Genomic DNA, 13,367 nt, shown 5'->3' with positions numbered 1-13,367 from the left:
TCTGTCCTCTCCCCCAATCTGCACTTCCTTCTTTTGCCCCTCTCTCTATCCCCTTTCCCTCCTATTTTCCTGCAAGGTTAGAGAGATTACTCCACCCAGTTGAGTGTTATTCCCTCCTTGAGCCAATTCTGATGAGTGTTAGGCTCATTTACTGTCCAGATTAAATAAATTACTCCACCCAGTTGGGTGTGTATATTAATCCCTCCTTGAGGTAACTCTCTTGAGTTCTAGGTCTTCTAGCCTTTTCTGATAAGTGTAAAATTAATTTACTGCCCTGCTTCTCTTCCATCTCTTCCTCCCTCCATAAGCCTTTTCCTGTTTCTTTCATGTAGGATTTCACCTCTGCCCTTCCCCCTCCCTCAGTGCATTCCCTTCACCCCTCAATTTAACCCTAAAGATGTCATCATGGGGAAGCTAGGTGACACAGTGGACAAAGAATCTCCCCTGGACCCAGGGGGATCCCAGCCAAAACCTGTCCTCAGACACAAGACAGTCACCCGCTGCACAACCCCAGGTACGTACCCCAACTCCAATTTTTTATGGTTCTCTTGGATCTTGTATTTGAAAGTCAAATTTGCCATTCAGTTCAGGTCTTTTCATTGCAAATACCTGAAAGTCTTCTTTTTCATTAAAGTCCCATTTTTTCCTCTGAAAGATTATGTGAGTTTGTGCTGGGTAGGTGATTCTTGGTTGTAATCCCAATTCCTTCGCCCTCTGGAATAACACATTCTATGCCCTCCAGTCCTTTAATGTTGAAGCTGCTAGATCTTGTGCTATGCTGACTGGGGCTCCACAGTACTTGAATTCTTTCTTTTTGGCAGCTTGCAATAATTTCTCTTTGACCTGAGAGCTCTGGAATTTGGCTATAATATTCCTAGGAGTTTTCCTTTTGGGATCTCTTTCTGGAGGTAATCTTTCAATTCTTATTTTAACTTCTTCTAGAATTTCAGGGCAATTTTCCCTGAGAATATCTTGGAAGATGATGTCTAAGCTCTTTCCTTGATCATGGTTTTCAAGTAGACCAATAATTTTCACATTATCTCTCCTGGACCTATTTTCCAGGTCAGCAGTTTTTCCCAGAAGATATTTCACATTGCCCTCTATTTTTTTATTCATTTGGATTTGCTTTATTGTTTCTTGGTTTCTCATAAAGTGACTAGCTTCCATTTATTCAATCCTAATTCTTAGGCAATTATTTTCATCAGAGAGCTTTTCCATTTGACTTTTCAAGCTGTTGACTTTTTTCTCATGTCTTCCCTACATCACCCTCATTTCTCTTTCCATTTTTTCCTCTACCTCTCTAACTTTATCTTCAAAGTCCTTTTTGAGAGCCTCCATGGCCTGAGACCAATTAATATTTTTCTTGGAAGCTTTAGATATAGGGGCCCTGATGTTGACATCTTCCTCTGAGGGTGCACCTTGACTTCCTTGTCACTAAAGAAACTTTCTATGGTCCTCACCTTTCTCTGTCTTCTCATCTTGCCTTTCTTTTACTTGACTTTTAGCTCCTTAAAGTGGGGCACTGTTTCCAGGCTGCAGTATCCCAAGCTTCCGAAGTCCCAGGTGGTATGATTTAAGTAGGATGAGGTTCTTCACTTGCCTGGCCTGTTTCCTGGTCCTAGATGACCCCAAAACAACTTGCTAATCAACCAGCTTTGTGTGTTGTGGTTGTCAGCTCTGACAAGCCTGTGCCCCTCCCTCATCTGGGCCACTGCTACTCAAGCCTACCTCCTGGTTCCAAGTAGGGGTGAAAAACCCAAGTTCTGCCTCAGCAGCAGCATAAACTCCTCTAGTCTCTCCCCCTGCCCAGGGCTTAGCCCTCTAACCAGATTGTGAACTTAGTTCCAGTCAACACTGACACTTCAGCTGATTCAGAGGCTCTGGGGGTCTCCTTCTCTGGTGGGGCCTTCCTGGGACTGGATTTGTGTCATGGTGACTGTGGGGTTGGGCTCCACTCTTGTATCAGCACAGCAGCTCCCTCCTTCTGACCTTCCAAGCTGTTCTTGGTTAGAAGATGATTTCAGCACATTCTTCTGTGGGTTTTACTGCTCCAGGCATTGTCCTATGGCATTATTTGGATGTTTTTTGGAGCAATTTTGTAATGAATTCTAGAGCTCACTGCCTTTCCTCCACCATCTTGGCTCTTCTCCTGAAGGTCATATTTGGGTTTTCTTAAAGATGAATGCCTACTACAATAATGCTGATTTTTTCAATATGCTATAGGTATATTAAGATTGCAGGAAATTCCTTATTATCCATGGTCAATCCACATATAATCAAAATCTTCATATTAGTCAAGACTTTCAGACCCTCCCCCTACCCTTTACCAAAGCTTTACAAGAACTTCTAACAGTGAACAAACCTGATAAATTTAAGCTTCATTTTTAAAAAATATCTTTCCTCTCTGGTAGAGATGCTAATGAATGATAAAGTAAATAAAATCTAGAAAATATAAGAGAGAAGTAAAAGCAAAGAATTAAGGAAGGGCAAAAATAAGTTAGTATTTATCCTTGATGTAACTGTAACTTGAAAGAAATTCTTTTGGATAAGAAAGCTGTATAGGTGTTTATGTAATCAAGTAGACAGTTGACAAAAGTCAGGTTATGCAAATACTCTGGTCTCCATTCTTAGGTCTATTTTCTGTCCAATTCAAAGGACTTTTAAGTGTTAGGTATTGTACTAAATTCTGGGAATATAAAGGTAAAATGATACATGTAGTCATTTCCCTCAACGAGTTTTCAGTCATGGAGCTTAAACATTCATCTAAGCAAAACTATAGGGTGAAGTTCTATCAGAAATTTTAGGTTGGAGAGATCATTTCTATCAGTGGGGAATGAGAGGACGCTTTATGCAGAAAGTAATACCCAAATTGAGTCTTAAAGGAAGGGAGGGATTTCAAAAGACAAATAATAGGGGTGGAGCCCCTTCCAACCACATGGAACAACATGAATGAACAGATCTTTGTCCTCTCTCCTTATTTGGGAAAAAAAAGGAAGGAAGGAAGAGAGGGAGGGAGGAAGGAAGGAAGAAAACAAATACCTAATTTGTAAAACACAATAATATTGTTAGTCAAAAATGTAAAATGTATAACATTTTTTCTCACAATTTTCCTGTTTTGTATTGATGAAATAAACTAATATAGTGAAATACAGTGAACTATTAGGAAATTAATAATAGCATTTTTATGCTATTATTGCAAAATACTTTACAAATACTTAATTTTATTCTCACAACAACTCTGGAAGAGAGCTGCAATTATTATTCCCATTTTACAGATGAAAGGAAGTTAAGTGGCTTGCCCCATGTCACACAGCTAGCAAGTGTCTAAGGCTGTACCTGAACTCAGTCCTTCATGATTCCAAGTTTAGCCACCTCGCTGACTGGTTTTGATGGAAATTCCCTTTAAAACAGAAGAAATCACATAGAGGATGAGAAGGTCATAGATCTTGTGGGGGAGGTTTTCCTTCTTTTAATTATCTTTAGGCCTGTGGAAATCTATCTGAAAAGGCAATTTGGCATGTCCCATGCATCTTGTTTTATTGGACAATCCTGAACAAGCCTCCCTACTAGAACGATGTAAAGAACACAAGACTCTCTGTTTGAAAACATGCACAGCTTTTCCAGGCTTGGAAATTAAACCATAAAAAGTTTACTAAAAAAAAAAAAAACAAAAAAAACACCTTTAAAAAGCTCTACAAAAAGCTCACACCATAAATGCTCCCCACCAAGCGTGGGCACTTGCTAGCTGCAAGTAGTGGCACTGTGACAAATGTAGCAAAACAGAAAGCAGACTATACTAAGAGAAAGAAAAAGTCTTCTACTGGCCATCTGTGAAAATAAGGCATGTAGCCATTAAATGCAGAGGCTGTAAATATACACAAACTCCATGAAGCAAATGGCAAAAAAGGACGAAACTTAAAGCTCAAACAATTCAAAATGTTTAATGTATAGTTAGCACTGCTGGATGAAAACAGCTCTGATCTTTGCAGTCTGCAAACTCGGCATGTATTTCAATTAAATGAAAAAAAAAGAATAAAAGAAGAGAAAGAAAAGAAAAGAAAAAAGAAGGAAAAAAGAAAAAGGAAAGCAAAGAGCCACCTGGAACAAGAGGCTAGAATCAGTCTGTACTTGCTTTCTGGAAGCAAACAGCCCCTTTAACTTGCAAAATCCCATGGAGAACATGGACTGGAATTATTGAAAAGGCTGACACGTAGAGTGACGGATGTGTGATGACATAATACCTATTTGCTTTTTTGTCCCGGTCTTTGAAAACTGGCTGCTCTCTGCTGATAATATTCACTAAGGGGCTTTCCCCTCCTCCCCTGTCCCACAAGAAGTGTTCCCCAGCTTAGATACTCAGCTGAGCAGAATTAAGGTTTTATGAATGAAAAACAAAAGAAAAGAAAACCTAAGGATCAAATGCCAATTATTGTGTAAAAGGCTGATCTGAATTGTCTAATAATCAATTGTCTTGAAAACATCCCATTTTCATACTGTATAATAATTCTTCAAAACAAATAGGTGCCAGCACTCAAAAGGTAAAATACTGCAGTCTATGCTTTAAGTATGTCTTCTATTCCAAAAACAAAGATTAGATACCATGTACAAATGGATGTATTTTGAATGAAAATCATACATGCATACCTACATAGTTTTGAAAAGAGAAAATATCCATCACTAATGCTATTGCAATTTTTCTAGTCCAATTTAGATAACATTTTAGAGGGGAACAATTTAACTTCTGTAAAACAATCTTACATAAAACAATAGCTATTGCCAAATACCACAGTGACCTCACTTTTGCAAGCTGAAAGACTGACATTTTAGTCCCACCCTCCCTCATTTCCCTGTTCAAGATCTGCTTATTCAACCTTTAAAGCATATTTTAATCACAGATCCATTTTACGTAAAAGAATCACCCACCCAAAATAAACAAATCAGTCTTCACGATATCCTTCACTAAATTTAATGATTTCAACTTCCAATTCTGACTGTTCCAAGACAAAACTTGAATTCATAATTCTTTACGTGCCTACCACTCATCTGGAAAGTAAAGCATGGGTATAAAGTCCATAGCTGGGGTAGGTATACTGCTTCAGATTTTGAAGAGTTAATAAAACTAGCTCAATCCATCAGGTGACCAGTGAAGCATCAGGAAAGAATGACTGATGTAAAATTATTACAGGGCTGCTACCCAATACACTTACTGCCATTTGTAACTAACACTGGAACAGACACACTTTTTTATTATTATGAAACATCCACCTTAAGTCAACACTGGGTTTGCAGGTGGCGGGAGACAAAAGGTGGTGCTGGGAAAGAAGTAACTTAGAATTTCATAAAGCAAGAAAAGAAAATAGCTTATAGTTTAGCACACAATCTCTGTCAAAACCTCCTAAAGACATTTTTGGATAAAGGATCCAGTAGAGAAACTGGTATTCACCAAATTGCCATTTGTCTCTATTGATAATTCTTACTAATTTTTAAGGAGCTGATTGCATACTATAGGAGCATTAAAGTAAGATACAGAATTTTCACACAGATGTAGCTACATAAAATTATGGATGAGTGAGTTCATTGTGTGTGAATATGTATATGAATTGATATAAGAATTATGTATATCAAAATATGCATATACTTTTTTTCAATAATACGTTTGTAAGTAGTCACCTTAGCATGTATGGGCATACATAAAAATGTTTTCATATAGTTACTTTCATGATATAATTAATATGAATGTGCTTATATAATCCTATTTATAATGTACAAAAATAGTACAAGCACTTGTATGTTTAGCTATTTAAAACATTTTGGAAATCTTCTAAAATGGTTAGATACAAACCTGACTGAGGTGGTCATATTTGAAGGCTGAAATAGAAGTATGATTCTGAAAGTCTCTTTTAACCCAAAGACTACAATTTGTTGCTATGTTCTGGGCCCTGCACCCACTGAAGAGTTTGAAAATATATGAAAGATCAAATGTGTATCTTATGCATAAGATAGATGAGATATGGTTACACACAATAATTCTGAATTAGCAGTGAGCTCAATTTGGCCTGTCCTGAAAAGGGCATTGCTTCCAGGAATAAAAAAGTGATAGTCCCACTGTACTCTGTCCTTGTCAGACCTCAGCTGTGATATTGTGCTCAGTTCTAAGCACTAAAATTTAAGAACACCGCTAACTTGAAGAGTGTCCAGGAGTTCAACCAGGATCCTCCAGGGCCTTGAAACCATATCATATAAGGATCTCTCGAAGAAACTAGGCATGTTTAACCCAGAGGAGCGATGAATTAGGGGTAGGCTGGGGCATGATAACTGTCTTCAAGTATTTGAATGCCTGTCATGTGGAGAAAGGGATTATTAGACTTTTTCTGTTGGGCCCCAGAGGGCCTAACAGGGAGCAATGGGTTGCAAATAGGCAAGTTTAAACTTGATGTCAGGAAAAGTTTCTTAATAACTAGGGCTATTCACAAGTTAAATGGTATCTAGTTCCCTTTCATTGGAAGTTTTAAGGCAGAGGCTGGACAGCTACTTCTCATGTATGTTATAGTATGGATTCTTTTTGTGTATGAGTTGGACTAGGTAGATACTGAGGGCCTTGCCTATTCTTGTTATGTAGCAACTTGCAAAATTAAACCCATACCATGTGGATTTAAATGTATCAGGGCAGTATTTTCTTAATTAAAAACTTTTTTTAGAACAAGTAAATGATAACCTTCTTTTTTTCCTACCTCATGTGCTTGCTTATTCCCTCTGGATACAAATCCACAATCTCAGAACAATGTGGTAAAAGGTAACAATATTTGAATGCACAATCAAGCTATAATTAACTAGAGATGACAATTATAAATTAGACTGTGTCCCAGAGTTTCCAAGAAATAAGATATACACAGTTCTTGGGTATGTTTAAATACTTCCTAGCAAAGTAAAGGAATAAGGAATCTTTGAATCCAAAATTAAAATGTATTTTTTAAAAATGAATTTCATTATGTATTTTGATCTATATCAATGAATAGCAATGGTTGTCTGCATTCTTACTTCTGATTATGTTTGTCCAGCCCAATTACTACTTTTGAAACTAAACCCTCTTAACTGAGACAAAGCAGTTATTTATGTGAAATGTAGCATTTGAAACATGTTCCTCTCAGTGGTTTAATCTTTGATTTCTTATGAACTTTCCTATTTCAGAGTAACTGGACAAAGCCATTCCTTTTTCACTTACTATTAATGTTACAAAAATCCCTCCAAAACACCTCATTTTGTTTTCCCAAGTATGAAGACTTTTATAACTTTATCCAGTTAGCAGAAGCATATGAGTCACAACCAAGTATGTAAAACCTGGCACATGAGTATACTTGAAATTAGAGGGAGCAAGCAAACACCTTCCCTATGTTATCTGTGCTAATGATATGAATAATATTGTATGTTGATAATTCATAAATCATTTATATTTTAACATGGAAGTGCCTGATATTCTGGGCATTCACATTTCAAGCAGAATGGTGCAAATACTCTGTGAAGACCTAAGAAATCTAGAAATGAGTCAGCTTCTCAATTCTATCTCCTTTCTATCATTGTTGTGTTTTCCATTTTATGTTAGAAACACCTTTTATATCACTTGTTATACTTTCATAAGTTATACTGAAATGAACTTTTTTCCCTTTTATCTCAGCAGTTTTCTGGGTTCATATCAGGCACTTTTCCTGGATTGGAGAAATTAATTGTTTTAGCTTAAAAAGTCAAAGGTTGTCTTCAAAAGATATAGGTTCCATGGGACAGGTAAATTAAACAAGTAACATTGAATAGAGATAGTATATCACAAATTATGTTCAGCCTTGCATTTAGGAAGATCTGGGTTCAAGTCTTGCTTCTTACACATATAAGCTGTTTGACAATGGGTAAATCATTTAACCTCTCAATGACCCAGGCAACTTTCCAAGACCCTAAATGAAAAACATCTCCAATGTGCATGGCAGGGATGGGCATTTCCACACTTGAATTTATCTATACTAATAAAATCATGTCAAACCCCTTGTTTCTAGCATCCCTGCCTCATTACCCCTAAAAAGAGGGGAAGAATCTATATTTTTACATACTGTTCTTAATTCAGTAGATAATATTAAATCAAGATTTGCCAGAAACAAAAATCATCATGTTCATAATCTGACTAAAGATGAATCCTTCTACCTGAAGGTAGCTGACTATTAAAGTCTAAAAGGAAGAATTTAGGAAGAGACTTCACCATATGATTCACAGCTTGTATGCTGATGTTTCTATGTATGGAAGCATTAGCACACTAACCTACTTCTCCTCAGAAATATAGCTATTCTGCTGTGATTAGGAAGATGTGCATCATCTATTAAATTCCTTTGTGTATATATGCATACATGGACTTTGTCACAGAATTCCAAACATTTTTAAAAGTCTGCAAAGTTTCAATAATTTTGATCATTAAAAACATTGTGAATTAAACCATTATGTCTTATTCCTAAAGACAGGTTAGGCACAGCCTGATAACTGAGGGCTATAGAAAGAGAACCTAATGCCAATCTCAAGGAAGAGCTATAGAAGCTTCTTCACAGATAAGAACATCAGCACTTCCAGTGCCACGCAAGGCTATTGCAGATTGAATTGAGGGACAGACCAAAGAAACTTGAACTCAGAACATACCTGAAAATCCAATGTAACTTTTAACCACATTTAACACACAGAGAGAAGAGATGTGAGGATGGAAACATGCCTAGGAATACAGTCTAGAGTCAGCCAATAAGTTTTTTGGCAGACACTGTATCGAGAAGGAGCTTTTAAAGCTATTGCCTTTGACAAAAGAGGAAGAAAAAGTCACATGTCATGGTTTTCTACAATAAGGAAAAATAAACTATTAGTTTAGATGGGGGTGGGGGGAATGAAAAAGAAATGAGTCTACCCTCATAATGGGCAAGTAACAGAATAAAATGAATGCAGATGGTTCCACTCCTGTTACTTAATCAAAAGGCTGTGCCGAGTCACTGGAGCCGGCATAAAGTCATGTGTTAGAACAACAGCTGATTTGTATTAAAGAAGATTAACTTGCAGTGCCATGGTGGAGGGCCCAGGATTATTTTATGTACTTCCATTGCCTTACAAGCCGTCAACACAATTACTGCCCTCCGATGTGAATGACTGATCTGTAACCACAGTTAAACAGCATGTTGCTTAGGGGCCTAGGCGCTTCACGAAGATGAATTTCCATACCATCAAAGTGCTTTTAATGGGCTCCCAGATCCAACCACAAGGCCTGCTTTGCAAGTATATAGAACTCAAGATGAAGGCTTCCTGTCCAAAAGGATTTGGTCGGTTGTCACTTGACAATTCCCAGCCAGCACAGGGGAGGAGAGGGGGGAGATAGGTAGAGTTGTCTCTGCTTTGGAGGATTATAAAAAAAAAGGGTACAGATGCTTTGTGAATGCAACCAACTGCTGTATCCACAGCTGAATTCAATGCGCTTAACAAATAACGGCAATTTAGCTATGCTTGCGAGGAATAGCTTGAGTCACTTTGCATTAGCATCTGGCTGAGTGTTAAACTCATTTCTACATGGGGAGCAGAGAAAAGGAATTTCTGCTCAAGCATCCTTTCAAGAATGTTCAAATATTTGAATATAAATTCCTTTATGCTTGTGATCATTTCTTCTTATAGCTGACACTTTCCTTTTCCCCTTCCCTTCTGGTATTCTCCTATGTTAAGCAGCATAAAGTCCCTATGCCACTCCTCTTTATATTTCTGGGACTGCCACACATGGAGTGGCATAGTGACCCCTGCTTTGGTCTCTTCCTTAAAGAGTGAATAAAATTGGAACTGCTTGTACATCCTGGACACTCATGTTAGAATTGGTGGAAAAAATACATTAGTGATACAATCATACATATATTTCACATTCTTAATGCAGTCTGCTGGCTTCTCAGAGCTTATTGATCAAACTCCATATAAAACCTAGGGAAACTGGAAAGCTATCCAAATTAGCAATCTGCTCATTCTGGACAATATTGTTTGATTCATAAGCTTCCCATGATGATTTACTTTCAAGTTAGTGCTAAGTAGCTGATCATTTTTTACTCTTACTGACTTGGTCCACTATCTGCCTATAGAATAGTGGGATTCTTGAATAAAAAAAAAATCATTTCAATATAAGTCAAATAATACCAGATATAGACATATATCATTTTGAATATTCTGGAGTAATATCATATGGTATTACTTATGAAGAAAAGCAACTCTTTCCCTAGACGATAGCTTTAACAACCTAAAGCTAATTTAGAGCTAAAGAATATTAGATTCAACGACCCTAGTTTTGAAGTTCTACAAAAAGTATATGATATTCTTGCAAATGATTATGTCTCCCAGTTTCATGCTCATCTAACATAACTTGACAGGTTTTTTTGCGATAGAAACATAGCATCGTATATGACAACCTCACAAGCCTAGATGCCTAGAAGATGAGCTTGTGTATCATCAGCTCACAGCTTATGCTACTTAAAGAAGCTTCAGCATTTTCAAATCCAGCTCATTGCAAAACCATGTGAGCATTTCCATAAAATAACATTTTTACGCAGGGCCACATATTTCAAAGACAATCTAATTTTACTGTAATTCATATTGACACATGAAACGGAGAATTAGTTGTCACCAATTGTCAAGCATCTAGGGAAGGATTTAAGTATAATTTAATTCTTAACTGAATCTTGGGGAATTTCATTTCAGTGAGTATGGGGTGGGAGCATAGGTTCCATAAAGATGGAGGGAAAGGAAGAGTAGAATTACTATGAAGAAAGTGAGTTTGTAAAGAGATGCTAAGAAAAAAAATGTGTGTATACATATTATATATATGTACTATTCATATAATATATTAATTTAAGAACTAACCTTTTCTGTTCTGCAGTTATTGAGCCCCAGACTATTCACAACAGCCACCTTCCCATCAAGCACCTGTTGTTCCCGCCGAAGTTGCTCCTTCATCTGTCGAGCTTCTTGGATTGCCTTGGTAACAGCATCATGGTCATTTAAATAACCTGACAAGAAAGAAGAAAGCATATCATTTTATACAGTTAAGGATAAAATTATGTGCCCTCTAAAAACTCCTTCATATTTTCTTTAAGCATTTAATTAAATGAAAAAGACAGGGAAAATATCACACATATCAGCAATGGCAATGATGACAGAAAATCTGAATGAAACTGGAAAAAATCAGTTGTTTTTAAAAAGGTTCTAAGTATCTAGATGCTTGGCATCAAATAACAGATTTTGAACTACATTTTTCTCTGAATGTTTGACATAGCCTTTGCAATTAAACGTTTCCAATGAAATTGACAGTTGGATGAGAACCCTAGGAAGCATGTACTGATAACAATCCAATACCTGATTTAATGTCAACATTCACTTAATATTATATAGGCAACTTGTGGCTGTTGGACAGCAGGACTGAATTTTCTAGGGACAGAGAGAATAGATCTTGAACCCATTGAAAAAAGGTCATTTCTCCCCTAAACCCAGATATATTAAAATAAACCACAGGTGGCAAGTGGTTTGTTGTAGATATAAAACTCATAATGGTTGAGATAATAAATCTCATGCTATGAATGTTACCAAGTGATTGTCATTAAGTGTTTAGTAAGAAATTGTGGCTATCATAACTGTTACACTTAATTCATGCTGCTAATAAAAGGTCAGATGTCTAATTTGAGGTTGCTGTGCCACAGTCTAAAATTTACACAATATATTGCTGAATTATTTCTTTTAAAACATAGACATCAGAAGCACATCTAATACTACTTAATTTAAAATGTGACACTTTGTCATCTTTTTCTTCAGTGTAGATTATACTTATTATAATCTGCAAGTGATTCATAGGATGGAATGCTGATAGGAGACTTTAAGTCCTTGTCTGTTTTTCAAATATTCTAAGGAAAGCTAATATCTATCATCCCTCTCTCTCTCTATCTTTTAACTAGGGCATAAAAATGGCATAAAATGAATCTATAATATGAAATTGCCCAGAAAAGGGACTTGTTTGTGACATGAGGCTAAATCTAACCAGATCCATTGGTGAATTGTGACAGATGGAGGGACTGTGAGACAGAAGGCAGGCACTAATCACACATAAAATGACCGGCTTGCCTCAACATGTTCCATGGATTCCAGCAAACTTTACACCCTAATCCATTTTTAGAACAAAAAACATCTGGGCCATAAATCCTCTAATCTGCCAAAACACGCTATTAAATCCCATGATTTGTTGAAAAACACTAAGATTAAAGAAAGGAAATATAAAATGGCTAACTGCCGTGTTAGGAAAGTGTTATTAATACTCTTTCTTTGTCTCAATTATGAATGTTCTGTTCCTAAAGAGCCTCATCTAATCATGTCAGATTACAATACACATCCTCATCATTGTATTGCTAGAGACTCTTCTATCTGATCTGCTGATTGCCAAAAAATACAGAGTATTATCTTGTTGCTTAAAACATTTCTATTGAAGAAACTGATGTCAGATTAGTTCAGTGTTTCACTGCTAGAATATTTCTAAATGATCCATGGTTTTTTAAAAATTATGCACAGACTGGACCTGGTGTTCTGGTCTCCCTTAAGGATTGAAAGAAAAGTTTTAGATAGGGGGATAGAAAAAAGCTGTAGAAGGTCTAATAAGTATCCAGATGAAAATACTGACATTATTTATAGAAATAATTTTATCCCTACTCTTTGTAATTAGAAAAAGAACTGATAACACCACTTTAAATGGGTTTAAAAACAACCTTTGAGTTTAAACCTACTATTAAAAGAGAGTTGTGTCTAATATTTTTTTTTTATTTTTACCATCTTTACTCTATCCTTCCTAACAGCCTAAATCTCATTCTTGAAACATGACTAGGCAATATCATTTAAAAAAAAAAGCAGAAACAAAACTAAAAAAAGTGATTGTCTTAAAAAACAGTTCAATCAATAAGTTCTAAAAAGTTTTGCCTCATAATTTTACCCATTTACCTACCAAAATAGTTTGCTACCAGTTTTGCCTATGAAATAGAAAGATTGCTATTCTATGAACTATTTGGTTTCTACAGAATACAAATATACTTGAAAAGGTTTGGCACATAGCAGTGAATAAAAGCATGAACTCCTTATGTTTTTCAGTGGCTGCCAAGATGCTAGTGTGCAAGAAAAATGATTAATATAGATGCAAAGAGAATTTAGATTATTATGGAGGGGGTGAACTATTGACAGAAAGTGGAACTCAAATGAATAGAATAGAGTCTGAAATATATGTGTATATATTTCTAATTTGGTGTGTGAAAGAAAAAATAAGTTTTCAGTTTAAAATAAACATTCTTGGGTTT

The 13,367-nt window shown here is 36.3% G+C and overlaps 1 protein-coding gene across 5 annotated transcripts in view; it reads right to left on the bottom strand.

The window, feature by feature from the left end:
* The window catches only part of SOX5 (SRY-box transcription factor 5), a 503,326-nt gene that overhangs the window by 34,656 nt on the left and 455,303 nt on the right, over positions 1 to 13,367 (bottom strand). For all 5 annotated transcript variants that reach the window (XM_043968274.1, XM_043968272.1, XM_043968273.1 and 2 more), the window contains exon 11: positions 10,903 to 11,048. In XM_043968274.1, the coding sequence (XP_043824209.1) occupies positions 10,903 to 11,048 (146 nt within the window). The remainder of the gene's footprint in view (positions 1 to 10,902; positions 11,049 to 13,367) is intronic.

This window comes from Dromiciops gliroides, chromosome 5 (genome assembly GCF_019393635.1).
Source record: "Dromiciops gliroides isolate mDroGli1 chromosome 5, mDroGli1.pri, whole genome shotgun sequence".
Taxonomy (NCBI): Eukaryota; Metazoa; Chordata; class Mammalia; order Microbiotheria; family Microbiotheriidae; genus Dromiciops; species Dromiciops gliroides.
The sequence above is the reverse complement of the archived record's forward strand: the minus strand, read 5'-3'. Positions and strand labels throughout refer to the sequence as shown.